General features: G+C 41.2%; 1 protein-coding gene and 1 long non-coding RNA gene across 3 annotated transcripts in view; both read left to right on the top strand.

Moving 5' to 3' along the window:
- Positions 1-440: 440 nt before the first annotated feature.
- LOC121825706 (uncharacterized) lies at positions 441-1,134 on the top strand. Its single transcript, XM_042269192.2, has 2 exons — positions 441-630; positions 775-1,134. Exons 1-2 carry the CDS (start codon positions 475-477, stop codon positions 1,000-1,002), a joined length of 384 nt encoding a protein of 127 aa, XP_042125126.1. The 5' UTR covers positions 441-474; the 3' UTR covers positions 1,003-1,134.
- A 714-nt stretch (positions 1,135-1,848) lies between these two features.
- Positions 1,849-21,208, top strand: part of LOC143270881 (uncharacterized) — a 37,252-nt gene continuing 17,892 nt past the window's right edge. For both annotated transcript variants that reach the window (XR_013048100.1, XR_013048099.1), the window contains exons 1-2: positions 1,849-2,018; positions 3,560-3,762. This is a non-coding gene — a long non-coding RNA (uncharacterized LOC143270881). The remainder of the gene's footprint in view (positions 2,019-3,559; positions 3,763-21,208) is intronic.

Below are 21,208 nucleotides of genomic sequence, written 5' to 3'. Positions count from 1 at the left end.
TTTGGAAGGACTTAAGGTAAAATACACGGAATTCTAGCTAATTTACTAAGGAAGGGACATGGCAGAATGAACCATTGAGTGTGTGTGTGTGGGGGGGGGGGGGAATTTCTGGAAGAGTTCACTGGACCAAACCCTCTGCCACATGTTCTGTCACAACATTGGGAATATGAAAGAGGGTGGCATGAGTCTCTTGGAGAAGTTCAAGAAAAGCCTCCTGTCTGGATCCAGACTCTACTGCCTTGATAGCATCTCCCGGAACCAGGACTGTCAAAGATGGTACTTTCTAATGTTGAGCCACACCCTGCTCTCCAGTCCAGTGCCTGCTCAGATCAGGGCTAGGAGGGGTCCACAGTTGGGCTTTGTGATGTCAAAGCAGCTGACCTATCAGGACTCAGGACACGCCTTCCATTGTTCTCGGAGGCTTTATAAGGCCGCGCAGTCGGAGCTCTCAGCCAGACCAAGCCAAGCTTCAGAATGGCTAAGGCAACTAAGAAGTCACAGGATCCTACTAAAAATGTCAAGCCATCAACTTCAGGTATGAAGTCCAAGAAAGCCAAAACTCGCCGTGAGACCAAAGCCAGAGCTGCTGGCAATAAGGATGGTGAATCCAGTTCCAGAAGCTGTAGAATGGTAAGAAGGATTTCCACTCCTAACCCTTTCTTGGCCTAGCAGTAAAACCCCTTCCTCAGCCCAAAGCCCTTCTCCTTCAGTCCCCTTCGCATATTCCATCTTCTCGAAAACCCATATGCCACTTTACTCTGTTGTCTGTTCCAGGCGCAAGTGGTTACCAAGGTCAAGAAAACCCGACCACGGAGCCCAAAGAGAAAGGCTTCTGAGAAAACTACAACCTCTACCAGAAAGACCAAACGAGCCAACAAGAAGTCACTGTTTGGCCAGTACCACCGCCTGATGGAAGAGATGGCCCGTACCGAGACTGATCCAGGCCAAAGCAGCAGCGTAGAGAGCTGCAGTGTCTCAACAAGTGACCTGGAAAGCCAGTAGCCTCCGAGTGCCGCAAGAGACCTAGCAATCTGTGCAAAGGTCTGGCAACTAGGCAATGTGAAACTGTGTAGGCTGAATTTCCCTACACAGCACTTTGATGTTGATCAAAATAAAATCAATCTGAAATGAAAACGATGTATCACTGAGAATCTCTAATGATGGAACATGGGAGGAAGGAGGGGGAAGGAAGGAGGGGAGGAGGGGGAGGGAAAGAGGGAGGAGGGGAGGAGGGGAAGGAAGGAGGGGGGAGGGGAGGAGAGAGGAGGGCAAGGAAGGAGGGGGAGGAGGGAGGAGGGGAAGGAAGGAGGAGGGGAGGAGGGGAAGGAAGGAGGAGGGGAGGAGGGATGAGGGGAAGGAAGGAGGAGGGGGGAGGGCAAGGAAGGAGGAGGGGAGGAGGGATGAGGGGAAGGAAGGAGGAGGGGGGAGGGCAAGGAAGGAGGGGGGAGGGCAAGGAAGGAGGAGGGAGGGAGGAGGAGAGAGGAAGGAGGGGGAAGAAAGGGGAGAGGAAGGAGGGGGAAGGAAGGGGGAGAAGGAGGGGAGGAAGGAAGAAGGAAAAAACAAGAAGTGAGGAGTACTGGGTCCTACAGGGGTGAGGGCCAGACAGGCAAATACAATGTCCAGTGGACACTAGATGGTTGAGACTGAGCTAACATGGAGCACTACAGACACATTCCTTCCTGATACTTTATTCCATGGGCAAAGGATGAAAAGGGATGGACATTTCTTGGGTGGGGAGGTTACATGCATTTGAATAGGCAGGCACCTGTGTCCATGCCTGAATAGGTCACAGCCAATTCATCTAGGCCAGCAACCTTTGGGGTTCACCTGCCTCTACCTCACAATGCTAGGTTACAGACATGCTGCTTGTGGGTGCTGGGGATTCGAACTCAGGTACTTAAGTATGTAGAGCAAATGGTCTTACCTACTGAGCCATTCTCCCAGCCCTCAGGGGTACGTGTGTTCTGGCAGGGGGCAGGAACACTGCTTGAGGATATGAACTGTAGACCCCACAGAATGTGAGTACTGGGGTTGTCAGTATCAAAGATATCTACCTCCCAGTGGTGTTTCTTATACCCTACCCTACATTAATCATTTTAAAGACCCTCAGAAGGGCCAAAAACATCACCCTAATAAAAAGTATTAGTAGATAGATGCTGGGGATGTAGCTTGCCTAGCATGCACGAAGCTCTAGGTTTGAACCCCAGCACTGCATAAACTGGGTACATGTCTAGAATCCCAGAAATACACTTGGAAAGTAGAAACAGCGGGATCAAAGGTTCAAGGTCATTTTTGGCTACAAAGCAAGTTTCAGGCCAGCCTGGACACATGAGAACCTGTCTCAATAAAAATAATAGAGTACTAATAGCATCCCAAGGGAACTAATAGTGTTTAGAAGCCACAGCGCAGCACTGATAGCTCACTCCCTTCAAACATTTGGACTTTGGGGTAGAGTTAGGCTGCAGGTCTGCCTCCAATGCTGTCAATAAAGCAAGAGGCATGGTCTACACTCTATAAGGGATTTTCAAATAATATGTCTGCCCATCTAAATATCTTCACCCTTTATTTTTTCCAATGTTCTTCATCCCTGGAGGTAGTGTCATCTTAAAAAAGAAACCAGAGGGGTTGGGGATTTAGCTCAGTGGTAGAGCACTTGCCTAGCAAGCACAAGGCCCTGGGTTCGGTCCTCAGCTCTGAAAAAAAAGAAAGAAAGAAAGAAAGAAAGAAAGAAAGAAAGAAAGAAAGAAAGAAAGAAAGAAAGAAAGAAAGAAAGAAAGAGAGAAAAGAAACCAACAAAATGAACATGCTTCAAATATGTAGAGTTTGATGCACTTTGCCACATGTAGCTACTGAAGAAAATGTCACTAAAAGAATAACAGCGAACAACTTCTTTAAAAAGATAGAGTTCAAGCGGGGCAGTGGTGGCGCACGCCTTTAGTCCCAGCACTTGGGAGGCAGAGGCAGGAGGATCTCAGTGAGTTCAAGGCCAACCTGGTCTACAAAGTGAGTTTCAGAACAACCAGGACTGTTGTGGAGAGAAACCCTGTCTCAAAAAAAAAAAAAACGAAAAAAAAAATTGAGTTTAATGTCAGCAAATTACATAAATAAAATGTGCAACTCCTCAAATATGTATGTCTTCTATTGACAGTTTGTTTCACTGATTTAGGCCTAAGTCTGAATCAGTTGCCTAGAAAGGAGGGGAAAATGAGAATATGGAAAGAGACTACAATTGTTGCCTTCCTCTTTAGAAGTCCATCACAAAGGGCCCCTTGTGGTCTCCATTGCAAACACAGTCCCCTCCCTTCCCCACTCCTGGAATGCAGGAAACTCTTCTTTATCACCGCCATTGTGGCATGAGAAAAATGTGACAGACATGGAACAGTTGATTTTGTCACCTCAGGACAGTCTCTTCACCCAGTACGAGTCCTCTGAGACTCACTGAAGCTGTAGATAATGGCAGTTGCGGGGAGGGGGGTATGTGTTTGGTTTTAGAGTAGTAGTCCAAGGTCTGGATGTATCACAGTTTAATCATTTTTCTTTGTTTGTCTGTTTGAGACAGGATCTTGCTATGTAAGCCCAGGACAGCCATGACTCATACTCTTCCTGTCTCTGCCTCCTAAGAGTTGGAATTACAAGTATGTACCATCACACCCAACCTCATTATTCATTTAAGGACACTGTATTATGATTCTTCAGGAAAAAATAGGGAGGAGACAGGACTTACAAGAGGACTTCACTGAATCTGAGGACCTGAGATAACTGGTAACATCATTTTTTTAATGTTTTAAAAGTTTCAAATTAGTGTACACAGTATTAGATTGTGACATTTTCTTTCTTTTTTTTTTTTGGTTTTTCAAGACAGGGTTTCTCTGTGTAGCTTTGCACCTTTCCTGGAGCTCACTTGGTAGCCCAGGCTGGCCTCAAACTCACAGAGATCCGCCTGGCTCTGCCTCCCAAGTGCTGGGATTAAAGGCGTGAGCCACCACCGCCTGGCTAGATTATGACATTTTCATTGTGACATTTTCATTGTGACATTTTCAAAGAAAATTTGGTGGAGAAAAGGGTTGATTTCAGGCTACAGCTTCGTGTCCATCAGGAAGGGGAGTCAGGGCAGGAACTCAAGCAGGGTAGGAACTTGGCAGCTGGAACTGAAGCAGAGACCATGGAGGAATGGTGCTTAATGGCTTATTCCTTATGTCTTGCTCAGAGTGTTTTCTTCTACCAACAAAGACCACCAGCCCAAGAATGGGTACTGACCACAGTGAGCTAGCCCCACCCCACCCCTCATATCAATCATCAATCAAGAAAATGCACACAGGCTTACCGACAGGTCAATTTGGTGGGTGCATTTCTACAATTGAGATTTCCTCTGCCTCAGTTCCTGCCTCCAGTTTCCTGATTTAAGCTCCTGTCCTGACTTCCCTCGATGGTGGACTATGATGTGGAAGCAGAAGGGAAATAAGCCCTTCCCTCTCCAAGTTGCTTATGATCATGGTGTTTTATCATAGCAACAGAAACCCTAAGGCATCCATTATAGATGTTGATAACACAGCAAAATATCAATTTACAGTAATTATTTATGTGAGACCAAAATGAGCCATCTTAGAAATAAGACCAAAATGCTTTCACCCTAAAATTAAGGCCTAAGATTTCTCCTTTTGGGAATAGGCCTTTAGTTACTGAAACCAGTCAGTTCAGATTCCAGAAACCAGGAAGTGTAAAAGTACAGAGTCACAAGATAGTCACGAGGTAATGCCTGCCAGACTATGGAATGTCCTCTCCCTGGTTTCCAGGGTAACTGACCACAGAAATGCCCCCACCTGAGGGCAGCCAATGAGAAATGGTGGCGGGCAACCACTCCCTTAGAAGTAATTTCTAGAAGTCCCTAGAAGCAAGCCAATCAGAATTGTACCCGTACTAGCACCCCTAAATGATGTAACCTTGTGACTTTTCCCTTTAAAAACTGAGCTTGCAGACAGGTGGGCGCTTCCTCCAGCCTCCACTGCGTTGGATGTATTGGACGAAGTCCCTGCCTAGGCTTGTATTGCTTTTGGATATCCAGAATTAAACCTTGCTTTTGCATTCCGGCATGCTCGTCTTTGGTGGTCTCTCTGGGGGTCACGATCTGGGCACAACAATTTAGTTACATATTTGTGCTTAAAATCCCACAAATTATAAACTAAATATTAATTAGTAAATACTGCTTTTTCTCTCAATTTTGCATAAAACAATTTTATTCTCTCTCTTTCTTTTCCTGTGCTTGTGACCAACAGAATCATGTTTTGGGTCCTCTCACAGTGAGATTCTGGAGTCTACATTTGAGATAATAGAGCACTTAATCTCAAGACAAGTTGTGTGTGTGTGTGTGTGTGTGTGTGTAATAATGTAAGCACCTCCCAAGCAAGTACATGGAGGCAGATGGAATCCCTAAATTTACTCTTTTCTAAAGTTAACCTTCCCAAGCACATCCATGATAAAGGAACAGATTCTCATGTCTACATGCCCTTTCACAGAGGCAGGAGGATCTCAGTGAGTTCAAGGCCAGTATGATCTACAAAACAAATTCCAGGATAATCAGGACTGTTACACAAAGAAACCTTGTCTGTCTCAAAAAAAAATGGGGTACAGATCTAAACAGAGAATTTTCAACAGAGGAATCTCAAATGGCTGAGAAACACTTAAGGAAATGTTCAACATCCTTAGCCATCAGAGAAAATCAAAACAACTCTGAGATTTCATCTTACACCTGTCAGAATGGCTAAGATCAAAAACATAAGCAACAGCTCATGCTGGAGAGGATGTGGAGTAAGGGGAACACTCCTCCATTGCTGGTGGGAGTGCAAACTAGTACAACCACTTTGGAAATCAGTATGGCGGTTTCTCAGAAAAATGGGAATCGATTCACCTCAAGACCCAGCTATAGCACTCCTGGGCAAATACCCAAAGGACACTCCATGCTACCACAAGGACATTTGCTCAACTATGTTCATAGCAGCTTTATTTGTAATAGCCAGAACCTGGAAACAACCTAGATGCCCTTAAACCGAAAGGCATATGTCACATAAAGAAAATATGACACATTTACACAATGGAGTATTACTCAGCTGTTAAAAACAATGACATGAAATTTAAAGGCAAAAGATTTATACGATCTGAAGAGAAGGAATCTGGATGCAGACATCCACGGCTAGGCCCCAGGTGGAGTGCTGGGCGTCTAATTAGCAAGAAAGAGGAGGGTTTATATGAGCGAGAATTGTTGAAACCAAGGTTGGATAAAGCACAGGGACAAATAGCCAAACGAATGGAAACACATGAACTATGAACCAAAGGCTGAGGGGCCCCCAACTGGATCAGGCCCTCAGAATAGGTGAGACAGTTGATTGGCTTGATCTGTTTGGGAGGCATCTAGGCAGTGGTACCAGGTCCTGTGCTCATTGCATGAGTTGGCTGTTTGAAACCTGGGGCTTATGCAGGGACGCTTGGCTCAATCTGGGAGGAGGGGACTGGATCTGCCTGGACTGAGTTTACCAGGTTGATCTCAGTCCTCGGGGGAGACCTTGATCTGGAGGAAGTGGGAATGGGAGGTGTGCTGGGGGGAAGGGGAGGGGGGCAGGAAGGGGGAGAACAAGGGAATCTGTGGCTGTTATGTAGAACTGAATGGTATTGTAAAATAAAATAAAGGATAATAAAGGAATATGTAAGGGGCTCGAAAAAAAAGAAATTTAAAGGCAAATAGATGGTACAAGAAAAAAAAATCATCCTGAGTGAGGTAACTCAGACCCAGAAAGACAAACATGGTATGTACTCACTTTTGATAGATATTTGCTGTAAAGTAAAGGATAACCATGTTATAATCCACAACCCCAGACAGGCTAAGTAACAAGGAGGGCTCAATGGTGAACACAAGAATCTCCTGGGGAAGAGGAAATAGACTGGGTGCATGTGGGGATGGGAATATAAGGAATCAGGTGGAGGTGGAAGAGGAGAGTACTGGAAAAGAAATCTGGAAATCCATTTCAGGATGAGGTTTCTCTGGTGCAAGGGAAATTCCCCAGGAATCTACAAGGATGACCCCAGCTAAGACTCCTATCAATAGGGAATACATAGCCTGAACTGACTGTTTCCTGTGACAAGGCAAAACTTCCAGTGGAGGGACTGGGACACCAACCCAGCCACAAAACCTTCCACCTACAATTTGTTCTGCCTACAAGATATGCTGGAGTAAGGGTGACTCAGAGATTGTGGGAGTGGCCAACCAATGACTGGTCCAGCCTGAGACCCATGCCATGAGACCCATGCCATGAGAGTGAGCCTACCCCTGACACTACCTGGAATACCAGGACTCAGAAGCTGGATAGCCCAGAGACCTAGAATAGAACCAAACATGACTGACAAAAGAAATGTCAATGTAATAATGTCTAATGATATTCTGCTATACTCATAGATTGTTGCCTAGCCCAATTGTCATCAGAGAGGCTTCACCCGGCAGATGAAAGGGATTTTTATAAGAACTCACATATAAGCTGATACCTTCCTATCTAATGGATAATTCTAGAAGAAAACTTCACTAACATATTGCCGTATATTTTAAACTGATCTCTTTCCAAATGTTATACAATGAATATTAGCATCTTTACAATCTGGAAGAAGAATGTTTAATTTGGGTTTAGAGTTGTATATGGTATTAAGGATGGAACCCAAGTCCTTGAACATGTTAGGCTGAGGAACACTCCCAGTTCAAATGATGAATTGTTAAATAAGAGCTAATCCAACAGTGATGAGCACTGCATAACCCAGATTGTGATTTCTAAACACTACTTCCCATTAATAAGAACCAGGATGTTTGGGGAAAATGGTAAGGGCAAGAAATATACAAGATGTACCTGAATCTTCTGATTATACCTGGAAGAAAGGGAACTGTCATGCTAGTGTTGTGTCCAAAGAATGAGGAAGCCAACTTAAAAAATATCCCACTGACCAATGAAAGAATTGCTTATATAGCAATAAGAATGACAATGGAGGGGTTAGGGCTGTAGCTCTATTGGTATACTACTTGCCTAGCATACACAAGACTCTGGTAATCCCAGCCTTACAAATGAATACAATTCTGATACATGCTATAGTGTAGATGAACCTTGAACATACCACGCTATGTAAAATTAGGTCAGACATAAAAAGTACGAATATTGTGTATATCTATGTATATGGGGTGCCTAGAACAGTCAAATTCATAGGTGCCAGAGGTTAGAGAATGGGAAGGCAATATTAATGCTTAAGGGGTACCGTCTTTGGGAGGACAGTGTAAAAGTCCTGGAGTTAGATGTCAGTGATTGCTACACAACATAGATGTGTACTTACACCACTGAATTTAAAATAGTTCAAATGGTATTGGATAGCCTATTGGTGTGCTCTTCCCTGGGGAAAACTATTTTTCCTGCTCTCAGCATTCCTTAGTTGCCTGTAGCTCTTTGTGTAGGGTGGAGGCCTCTTGGGCTTTTCCAATCCACTTTGACTTGTCTGTTGTTGTCCTTGTTCGGTTCAGTTTAGGCAGTCATGTTGGTGAGACCTCATGAATGTAGCTTCTCACTCACATATACATATGAGTAACTTATACAGACTGACCAAGTTATATTTATGTATTTATATAACACATAATTAATGAAAAATAGACCATAAACATGAAAAAGAGCAAGGAGGGGTATATGGGAGGGTTTGGAGGCAGCAAAGGGAAGGGAGAGGTCTCAAAAAAATAAAATAATAATAATAATAATAATAATAATAATAATATGTTTAGATGGACAAGTTTGTATTTACACAATAAAAATAATTTATAAAATAAATAAATAAAAATCTGTATTTTTTAGAAATATGGATATAGTGGTGTTGAACTTTGTTTCAAAATATTCAGGGTGGGAGAGTGAATAAAGGTAAGAACAAAATAGGAGTTGATAATGGATGGGTTCAGAAAAACATATTATGCTGCTGTTTCTACTTTTAGATGTACCTGAAATTTTTCACTAAAAAAGAAAGAGGAGGTGGGAATGATGCTCATGCTTGTAATCCCAGCACTTGGGAGATGGAAGCAAAATGATCAGAAGTTCAAGGCCAGCCTTGCTCACAGTAAGTTTGAGGCAAGCCTTGTTCATAGTAAGTTTGAGGCCAGCCTAGACTATATGATAACTTGTCTCAAAAAAAATTAGGAAGAAGGAAGGGGACATTCTGTCATACAAGTCCATTTTATTGATGCTCTTCATTTTGAAGAAACTCAGCCATTCTTGGTCAGCACCTCAGCAGGTGAGGTCTGGAGTTGGTTACATTGCTATAGACAGACCCAGTATCTACAGTGACTAGTGTTGACACCTAGGCACACACAGTCACTAGGTATTTTTCAGTTCTTCTCTAAGCCCTGAAGCAGTACCTACACAAGAGTGATTTGATCTCAATTGCTTGCTTTGGGGGCCATGGTCGAGCTCACTGGTACAGCACTTGCCTAGTATATGCAAGACTCTGGGTTCAATCCCCAGCACTGCAAAAAAAAAAATCAATTTCTTGCTTCCTAGTTTAGCTCTCTCTACAGGATTACAAATCTGTTCTAGTCAGACATGGTGACTCACATCTATAATCCCAACATTGAGGATGCTGAGGCAGGAGGATCAGTTCTATACCAGCTTGGACTATACAGTGAAACAATGTCTTAAATAATAATAAGAACATTAGTAATGCCAAAAGTGAACTTCAAAGAAATACACCCCTGACCACCTACCTAAAACCTTCATAATCTGTCACCATCCTATTTTTTTTCTCTCATCTCATACTCATTATCAAGTTTTTCTTACAAGGGTAAATGATAATACAGCAAACACAAAGTATATGTTTTATACCAAGCAAGCATGGTTTCAAATACATTACATGCATCAGGTCCTTTAAGTCTTCACACTGGCCTTGACTTCAGAGACATTTTAACCTCCAATTTGCACTTGAAAAACTGAGGTTTTAGATGATTTATGTCACTGTTTTAATTACTTTTCTGTTGCTGTGATAAAATATCATGATCCAAGGCAACTTGGGGAGGGATAGTTTTGCTATATCTTACAGCTTACCATTATGTAAGTGTCTTATTTACTTTTCTATTGTCATGACAAAATATGACCAAGGCAATTTATAAAAGAATGTATTTAATTTGAGGACTCATCATACCGAAGTGTATGATCATCATGGCAGTGAACATGGGAGCAGGCAGGAAGGCATGGTGCTAGAGCAGTAGCTGAGAGCTTACATCTGATCCACAAGTATGCTGAAAAAAGAGAGCAAGACTGGACCTGGCATGGACATTTGAGACCTCAAAGCCCACCCCTAGTAACACATTTCTTCCAAGAAGTTCACACCTCCTAATCCTTCCCAAACAGTTCTGCCAACTGGGGACCAAGTATTCAAATATATGAGCCTATGAGGGCCATTCTCATTCAAACTACCGTAGTAAGTCAAGACATGAACCTGGAGGCAGGAGCTGAAGCAGAAATCATGGGAGAATGCTGCTCACTGGCTTGTTTCCCAAGACTCACACAACTTGCTTTTTTTTTTATAGAACTCAGGACCACTGCAGCATTCCCCCACAGTGGGCTAGGCTCTCCTTTATCAATCACTAATCAAGAAAATACAACACGAACTTGCCTACAAGCAATCTGATGGCATTTTCTCAATTTAGGTTTCCTTTTTCCAGATGACTCTAGCTAGTGTCAAGTTGGAAAAAAAAAAAACTCTAAGCACAACCCAGGCTGCTGACACTGCCAATGAGACTCAGTCTTGAGTACAGAGTTTCCAGATTCTTTTGCTTTTTCTATATATTGGCTATTTCTACCTATCTCTTACAAAGAGAACATTCCTACTGCTTCCTAATAAATCCAGCTTACCCCTCCATTTTAGTTAGGGTTTCTACTGCTGTGATAAAACACCATGACCAAAAGCAACGTGGGGAGGAAAGGGATTATTACCTCTTACAATTTTCAGATCACACTCCATCACCGAGGGAAGTCAAGACAGAAACTAGAGAAAGGAACTGATGTAGAGGCCATGGGAAATTGGGGCTTCCTAGGTTTGCTCCCCATGGCTTGCTCAGCCTGCATTCTTATACTACCCAAGATCACCTGCTGAGGGATGGCACGGCTTACAGTGGGTCAGGCCCTTCTGCATTAATCATCAATCAAGAAAATGCCTTACAGACTTGCCTGCAAGCCAATCTAATGGAGGCATTTTCTCAACTAAAGTTCCTTCTTCCCAGATGACCTTGTGTCAAGCTAACAAAAAAAAATCTAACTAGTACACCCAGCTAGCTAAATTCCCATGTAAGGCTCTTGAATGCTTTGTCCAAGATCAATGGCCCTAAAGAATAAAAAAGATAGGATTGGAAAAACTGCAACCAGAGAAGCCCTGTGGCTGCTTACAGAAATATTGGCCCCACGGGAGGGCCCCATGTCCATGCTGTGCCATCCCACCTCCTGAGCACTGAGAAACAGGCTGTGTGAACTGAGAAGGCAATTCTCACGCCACACCAAATGATTCAGAAGGCCTCTGACACACCTGCAGAGTGCATTATAGTGTTTGACCTGTGCAAAAAGTCTCCAATTTGAAGTTTTAAACTGAGTATTTGTATATTGAGGGCAAACACAGAAAAGATACATTATAGTGTGACAGATGGAAATAGACTTACTAAGACATTAATAGTATCTAGACAGGTTCTCAAGCACACCTGGGAATACATTACTGACACATTATAGTAACACACCAATACACGGTTATTCCCACAGCAACAACAACAAAAAATGTTACCTTTTTACAACTCAAAAGAAAACTGCATTCATTGCAGTGACACCTAAATCTCCTAATTTTGTGTTCTGAGATCAAACTTTAAATTCTTTTGAGTTTTGGACATCATCAGCAAGGATAAAACATTTTTGGTGAGATATCCTCTCTTTTGATATATCACTATCACATGACTAAACATTAATATTTTTGTTCTTTACAAAATGCAGTACACATTTATGCAGTCATAAACATGCGTTCATCTTATTAAAAATAAATTCATCTACGGTATATTATATATATTGTTTATTTTTAGATTTCATTATTATATGTGCGTATATATTCTATTAGTTTACTTTTCATTATTATCCAGGTTTGGTAACACCTACTTAAAATCCCAGCATCTAAAATGCTGAGAAAGAAGGATTGTGAGTTCAAGGCCAGCCTGACAACATAGTGAGACCCTATATCAAAATAAAACAAAAACAAATAAAATATATCAAAATAAAACACCCAAAAAAAAGATTTAGTTAGCTCAAAACTTTGGAGGCTGAAAGTCCAAGATTTAGTGGCCCTCTAATGAAGAACCTGTGTGGGAATAAGAGATCATATTGAAACAGTGTTTTGCCTGCATGTATTGCAACAAGAAATTCATATATCCACTTATGAGTGAGGACATAACTATGTTTGTCTTTTTGAGTCTGGGTTACCTCATTCAGGATGATATTTTCTAGTTCCATCCATTTGCCAATGACAAATTTCATGATGTCATTGTTGTGTTGTTGTTTTTTTTTTTAGCCACTGAGTAATACTCCATTTTGTATATATATCACATTTTCTTTATCCAATCTTTGGTTGAGGAGCATCTAGATTGTTTCCAGGTACTGGCCTGTACAAATAATGTTACTATGAACATCGTTGAGCAAGTGTCCTTGTGGTATAATTGAGCATTCCTTGGGTATATGCCCAAGAGTGGTATCATTGAGTCTTGGGGTAGATTGATTCCCAATTTTCTAAGAAACCACCATACTAATTTCCAGAGTGGCTGTGCAAGTTTGCACTCCCACCAACAGTGGAGGAATGTTCTCCTTGCTCCACATCCTCTCCAACATAAGCTGTCATCAGTGGTTTTGACCTTAGCCATTCTGACAGGTGTAAGATGGTATCTCAGAGTCATTTTGATTTGCATTTCCCTGATGACTAAGAATGCTGAGCAATTCCCTAAATGTATTTCAACTATTTGAGATTCTTCTGTTGAGAATTCTCTGCTTAGATCTGTAGCCCATTTTTTAATTGAATTGTTTGGTATTTTGATGTCTAGTTTCTTGAGTTCTTTATATATTTTGGAGATCAGCTCTCTGTTAGTTGTGGGGTTGGTAAAGATCTTTCCCATTCTGTATGTTGTCATTTTGTCTTATTTACTATGTCCTTTGTTTAACAAAAGCTTCTCAGTTTCAGGAGGTCCCATTTATTAATTGTTGCCCTCAGTATCTGTGCTACTGGTATTATATTTAGGAAGAAGTCTCCTGTGCCAATGTGTTCAAGACTACTTCCTACTTTCTCTTCTATCAGATTCAGGGTAACTGGATTTATGTTGAGGTCTTTGATCCACTTGGACTTGAGTTTTCTGCATGGCCATAGATATGGGTTTATTTGCAATCTTCTACATGTTGACATTCAGTTATGAAAGCACCATTTGTTGAAGATATTTTCTTTCATCCATTGCACAGTTTTGGCTTCTTTGTCAAAAATCAGGTGTTCACAGGTGTGCAGATTAATGTCAGGTTCTTCAATTTGATTTCATTGGTCCACATGCCGGTTTTAATGCCACTACCAAGCTGTTTTTATTACTATAGCCCTATAATAGAACTTGAGGTCAGGGATGGTGGTGCCTCCAGAAGTTGCTTTATTGTACAGGATTCTTTTAGCTATCCTGGGTTTCCTGTTTTTCCAAATGATGTTGAGTATTGTTCTTTCAAGGTCTGTGAATAATGGTGTTGGAATTTTGATAAGGTTTGCATTGAATCTGTAGAATGCTTTTGGTAAGATTGCCATTTTTACTATGTTGATCCTATGTATCCATGAGCATGGGAGTTCTTTCTATTTTCTGATATCTTCTTCAATTTCTTTCTTCAGAGACTTAAAGTTCTTGTCATTTAGGTCTTTCACTTGCTTAGCTAGATGTAAAGCAAAGGATAACCAGACTACAACCCACAGCTCCAGAGAAGATGACAAGGAGGACCCTAAGAGGAACACATAGATCACCCTGGGAAGGGGAAATAGATGAGATCTCCATGAGTAAACTTGGGGTGAGGGGGCAATAGAGGGAAGCGGGTAGGGAATGAGAACATAAGGGAATGGGGTGGTCGAGCTGGAACAAGGATAGAGTGGGCGAGCAATGAAAAAGGTATCATGATAGATGGAGACATCAAGGGAACAGGGGAAAACAGGGTACTAGGGAAGTTCTCAGGAATCCACAAGGATGACCTCACCCTAGACAACTAGCAATAGTAGAGAAGATTGGCCTACTCCAGTAATCAGATTGATGAATACCCTAACTGTCATCATAGAGCCTCCATCCAGTAACTGATGGAAGCAGATGCAGAGATCCACAGCCAAGAACCAGTCTGAGCTCCAGGAGTCCAGTCAAAGAGAGAGAAGAGGGATTCTATGAGCAAGTGCATCAAGATCATGATGGGGAAACCTACAGAGACAACCAAACCAAACTAGTGGGCACTCATGAACTTTAGACCAACAGCTGTGGAACCTCCATGGGACAGGACTAGGCCCTCTGCATAAGCAAGACAGACAGTTTAAGGGCCCCTGGTAGTAGGATCAGGATCCATTCCTGGTGCATGAGCTGGCTTTTTGGAACCCATTACCTATTTGGGACACCTTGCACAGCCTTGACACAGGGGGAGGGGCTTGGACCTGCCTCAGCTGAATGTACCAGGCTGTACTAACTCCACATGGGAGGCCTTTCCTTTTCAGAGGAGAGAATGGGGAGTGTGTTGGGGGACAAGGCTGGGGGGAAGGGAGGAAGGAAGAGAGGGGGATCTGTGATTGTTATAAAAAATTAATAAAAACTTTCTTAATAAAAATGTTTTAAAAATTAAAAAAGAAATTTATATAGAATAATAAATGGCTACAAACTGATTACCTACATATGCTTAAGGGGAAAATAGAGTGAAGATGTATATGCTACTAAAAATGTTTTTAAGGGGCTAGAGTGACATCTCTGTTGGTAAGAGGGCTTCCTGTTTTTCCACAGGGGCCAAATTCAGCCCAAGCACCTACACTGGGCAGCTCACCCTGCACCTCCAGCTCCAGATTTGACATCCTCTTCTGGGCTCTTGTGGACATCCTCATGCACATGCAAACACACACACACACACACACACACACACACACACACACACACACACATTTTTTAATTACTTTAAAAAACTTAACAAAGATAAGATGTTATGGAAATAGGTAACGAAAGAGAATGAGGAATTCAGAAATAGATCCGAACATACCATGTAACTAACTACAAGAGCCAGTGGCATGGCATGTACATGTGTTTCCAGCTACTGAGAAGGCTGAGGCAGGTGAGTCACTTAATTCCAGGAGTTTGAGATCAGCCTGGGATACACAGTAGACCGTTATGTCAAACAAAAGGGAAGGGTTGTGGGGGACAACATCACTACATGAGTAGAAATTCCCCATTCAGGAAACTGATACTACTAGTTATCAAAAAAGCAAAACTAGACCTTTACCTTGTATCATATAATAAATCAAAAATAGAATAATAAAATACCAAGATAATTGCATATTAATTTCACATAGGAAACCTTCTGGAATAAGATAGGTAACTGAGGAGTGGCAAGGCCATAGATAAATACATTGGACTTTCTTTTTCAAGACATGTTTTTAGGCTGTAGCCCAGGCTAGCCTCAAAGTCATTATGTATCCCAGGTTGGCCTCAAACTCATAGCACTCCTCCTGCCTCAGACTGGTCAGGTTCACAGATGTGAACCACCAGGCATACCTTGACTGTGGTTTTTAAGTCTTAATTTTTGTATGGCAAAAATAAGCCACAAATGAGGAGACACGAAGAGAAATGAGTAAAAAGCGAGCAAGAAATGTAGGCAGAGACTGTATAATAAACTTCACAGTCTCATTAGTAGTCACAGAAATTCAAAATAAAATCCAGATTTTTACTCATCAGAGCTGGGCATTAAAATTAAAAGATAATTATAAAGAATATTGCTGAAAATTTGGGGGTAAAATTTGTCTCATATAATAATGGTAGAAATAAGAATTTGTTTTTATTTTATGTATATCAATGTTTTGCTGGAAAGTGTGTGTGTGTGTGTGTGTGTGTGTGTGTGTGTGTGTGTGTGTGTGTGTGTGTGCCTGATGCCCACAGAAGCCAGTAGAGGACATTAATCCTCTGGAACTCGAGTTACAGACTATTCTGAGCTGCCAAGTGGATGCTGAGAATCAAAAGCTTTTAATCATTGAGCCATTTCTCCAAATCCAAGTTATAAATTTTGAGGAAATTTTTATAATATCAAATAAAAAGTTTAAATGTCAGGCAAATAAAATGTCAAAATTAAAAATATGCATGCTTCATGTTCCACAATGAGAAATCTATTCCACCGAAATAAAAGCATTAATATTTAAGAAAATTTAAGCATAAAATTGCTCAGTAAGACATTTCAATGCCAAAAGGAAATAGAAACAAATTGAATTTCTACCAATGAAAGAGTACATGAATAAACTGTAATTTGCTTATTCACATTTATTCATACAATACAACATTACAGTTATTTTTGAAGCCTGCTCAGGAAAAGGCATATCTTCACAATGGAAAATATGATGGTCATGATTTTAGTTAACCACATTATCAAACTGCTTACAATAGAAAACTTGGATGTTATATCCCTCTAACATGAAAAAAATAAAAAATAAACAGAATCATCTATAAACTGGTCTTGCAAAATATAATCAATCCTAAATCTGACCAAACCTTTAGGCTTAGCTTCTCATTTCCAAGAAATACATGAAATAGAACAACAAAGTTAAACCCTGAGGAAATAAACACAAAAAAAAGAAATATGAGCTGTTCTGCGAAATAACTGATATGGTTGCTTCCAGGGGTTGAGATCAAAGGACAAAAGGTGTCTTGTTAGTTTTTTATTGTTGTGACAAGACACTATGACCAAGGCAATGTATAGAAGAAAGAGGGTTGGAGGGGGGGGCACTTATAGTTTCAAAGGGTTAGAGTCCATGATGATTGTGGTGTGGGGAATGGAAACAGGCAGGTAGGCAGTCATAGTGCTAGAGCGGTAGCCAAGAGATTACATCTTGATATACAAGCAGGAGGCAGAAAAGAAAGAAAGAAAGAAAGAAAGAAAGAAAGAAAGAAAGAAAGAAAGAAAGAAAGAAAGAAAGAAAGAAAGAAGGAAGGAAGGAAGGAAGGAAGGAAGGAAGGAAGGAAGGAAGGAAGGAAGGAAGGAAGGAAGGAAGGAAGGAAAGAAAGAGGGAAGGAAGGAAGGAAGGAAGGAAGGAAAGAAAGAAAGGAAGGAAGGAAGGAAGGAAGGAAGGAAGGAAGGAAGGAAGGAAGGAAGGAAGGAAGGAAGGAAGAAAGGAAGAAAGGAAGAAAGGAAGAAAGGAAGAAAGGAAGAAAGGAAGAAAGAAAGAGACTGAGCCTGGCATTGGCAATTGAGACCTCAAAGCCCATCCCTAGTGACACACCTCCTCCAACAAGGCCACACATTTGAATCCTTCCCAAACAGTCCCACCAAGTAGGGACCAAGCATTCAAATATATGAGCCTATGGGAGCCACACTCATTCAAGTCACCACAGGTGGGGAGTCAGAGTAAGATAGCCCATGCCTGTAATCTCAGTGTTCATGAGACTGAGACAGGAGTAAGTTCAAGGCCAGGGTGGGCTGAAAGCAAGACTCTGCATCAGAAAATGAAACAAAATAGTGAGAAACTATTATAAAATAAAAGACTAAAGAGACACAAGACAATTGTAATATGTGAACTTTCAATAAATTTTGATTCTTTAAAAAATAACTATTGGGCTGCAGAAGTTAAGATCAATAGCTGCTCTTCCAGGTCCCGGGTCCTAGGTTTAATTATCAAAACCCACACAGCAGCTCTCAACCATCATCTGTCACTCTAGTCCCAGGGGACTGATACCCTCTTCTACATTCTAAGGACATGGCACACACACGGTATACAGATACACATGCAGAGAAAACACTAATACATCAATACACATTTTTTTCTTTAAAAGTAGCTATAAAAGGATTTCTGTTAGATAAATTTGAATATAAAGAAAATAGAGAATACAAATAAATTAGTTCTGGTATTTTATTGCACCGCAGATAACAATAATATACTTTACATTTCAAAAAGCTACAAGAAAGGATTTTTAAAACTTTCACTGTAAAGAAATGACAAATGTTTGAGGAGATAAATATGTTTAACCTGATTTAAGTATCACACAATGAATACATGTGTAGAAACACTGCATGGTACCCCATCACCAAGTGCGATTTTTATTTTTACGTTTTCAGTTAAAAATAAATAAATTTTAGTGACTGGGAGTATAACTCAGTGGTAGAGTGTTTGCCTGACAGGGTGAGACCTTAGGTTCAATCAATCCCCAGCACTGTAAGTACTACTTCCTCTCTTCCCAGCACTACAATTATAATAACAGCAATGCAATTAATTTTCAAATATTTTGATTTTTTATTTTCTAAAGTTTGGTGATAATATTGCGAGTGTGAATGAAAAGGTCCTATTTTTTTAAGGCAATGGATGCCATATATTTTTTGTTGTTGTTGTTTTTTTGAGACAGGGTTTCTCTGTGTAGCTTTGCGCCTTTTCCTGGAACTCACTTGGTAGCCCAGGATGGCCTCGAACTCACAGAGATCCACCTGGCTCTGCCTCCCGAGTGCTGGGATTAAAGGCATGCGCCACCACCGCCCGGCCAAGATATTTACAATTTTTAACAGTAGCAAAATTACAATTATGATGTAGCAATGAAATAATTTTATGGTTAGGGTCACTACAGCATGAGGAACTGTATTAAAGGGTCACAGCACTAGGAAGGTTGAGAACCACTGCATTAGATTGTGCTGAATCAAATTGCCATTTTGTAAGTCAAAAACAGTTGTTGAGTATTGGCAATTTTACATGATTTAGCCTAACAAATCAGGGAAAAGCATCTGCAAAAACACCATAAAAACTTAACAATGATTGGACCTAGGCAACAGTTGCATAGGAATTCATTTTACTATTATTTCAACTTTTTACAATAAAAATTGAAGAAAAATAAAGATATGTATATATTGACCTAGATGGAGAGATAATATTATCTTTATTTTTTAATTCTTTGACTAGTTCATCCATGTATGTAACAAATTCTGATCATTTTCATCCCATTGCCCTCTCATCTGCTCTCCTTCACCCACTGGGACACTTCTTCCAACAAGTCTCTCTCTTCCTTTCATATCCTCTTTGAGCATGAGACACTGAGCTAGGTTAAGGCTGCTTTCATGAGTATGGATAAGAGGTTATTTCCTGGAGCATAAGCAACTTACTGGCAGTTACACCACTGAAAAAGGTAATACACTTCTTCTGGCAGCCATTATGGATCAACTGGCCCTCAGGGAGGGGTGGAGATTCATAAGCCTCCCCCCAAGCCATGATGAAATATTAATGGTCCCTTGTCTAGCTTTTTGAAACCTGCTGAAAAACACATATAGAAGAGATCTATCAAATGGATGGAGTAGAGGAACAACCTATATACATTTATAGATATCTCCAATCATGAAAAAATACCAGTTGTGAATAAAGCCATTATTATTGATTGATTGTGGTGAGAACAGAGAAAGTGGGGTAAAGATTAACATTAAGTATCCTTACTTATACTTGTCAAAGTATGAATGTTTCACATAGTTTTTTAATCTAATTTTTATTTTATTATTGTGTGGGTATGGATGTTTTACCAGCATGTATGTCTGTGTCCCACATGAGTGCAGTGTCTATGGAAGCCAGAAGAAGCCATCAGATACCCTGGCACTGAAGTTACAGATGGTTGTGAGCCACCATGTGGGTGCTGGGAACTGAACTGGGGTCCTCTGGAAGAGCAGCTAGTGCTCTTAATTGCTGAGCCATCTCTGCATTCCTAAACCTGATTTTAAATACTCTACATACACACTTACACACAATGTACTAGAAATTTGGGGTAAAAATGATTTTTCAAATAGGCACCAACAAAGGTTTCCCCAAGAATATTCAGTTCTAAATCTTCATTTAGATCAAGGATTGACAAGCTCCATTCTATAGCTCAATCACACTGTCCCCTTTTATAACACAGTGGCAGAGTTGAACAGTTCTAAGTGTCTATATGACTGTGGCAGGATCCTGTGCTGCTGTTCCCTTTGGGGAAGGGAGCCAAGTAGGTGCAAAGTCAACAACATAGACTCTAGGAGGAGGATATTGAAACAACAAGCTCAGTTTATTTGGGAAGAGGCAAGCCTTATATACCCTTGACCCCACCCTGGGGGAAGGTCTGATGAATATGCAGCTGCTGGTGTGACATGGCTGCCTCTCATTAGTCCAGGTCATCTCCAGATCATGTCTCAGCTGCTGTTGCTAAGGCCCTTAGGCAGACCTAGGTTGGCTCTCAGAAATCTTATTACTAGTTTGGGCCAGCTGGCCCTCAAGTCTGTTAGGGCTGAGTCATCCCACATATGACTTGACAAGTGCAGAGTTTTTACTATTAGGTCCTGATTTTCACAGTAAACATTTTATGTTCCCTAATTTAGACGGTGTTTTGGTTTGAATAAAATGTTCCTACATGTAAGATGCAACATATTTTATTGAAACACTGAGGTATAAAAAGGAAAAAAATAGCCGGGCGGCGGCGGCGGCGGCGGCGGCGGCGGCGGCGGCGGCGCACGCCTTTAATCCCAGCACTGGGGAGGCAGAGCCAGGCGGATCTCTGTGAGTTCAAGGCCAGCCTGGGCTACCAAGTGAGCTCCAGGAAAGGTGCAAAGCTACGCAGAGAAACCCTGTCTCAAAAAACCAAAAAAAAAAAAAAAAAGGAAAAAATTGTGTGTATGAAACAGTTTTTTTTTTTAATTAATGCTTACCTGTGTCTGATGATGTATAATACTAATCCCAGCCCTTGGGAGTTGAGAAAGAAGAATCAGATATCCATGTCTAGTCTCAGCTATATAACTTGGGCTACGTAAGATATTCTTTCAAAAAAACCAAGGGCTGGAGAAATAGCTCTGCACTGGCTGCTTTTGCAGAGGACTGGGATTCAATTCCCAGAATCCCCAGAGTGGCTCACAACTGTCTAGAACTCCAGTTCCAGAGAATCTGATGCCCTCTT

This window comes from Peromyscus maniculatus, chromosome X (genome assembly GCF_049852395.1).
Source record: "Peromyscus maniculatus bairdii isolate BWxNUB_F1_BW_parent chromosome X, HU_Pman_BW_mat_3.1, whole genome shotgun sequence".
Classification (NCBI taxonomy): domain Eukaryota; kingdom Metazoa; phylum Chordata; class Mammalia; order Rodentia; family Cricetidae; genus Peromyscus; species Peromyscus maniculatus.
This window is presented reverse-complemented; position numbering and strand designations above follow the sequence as displayed.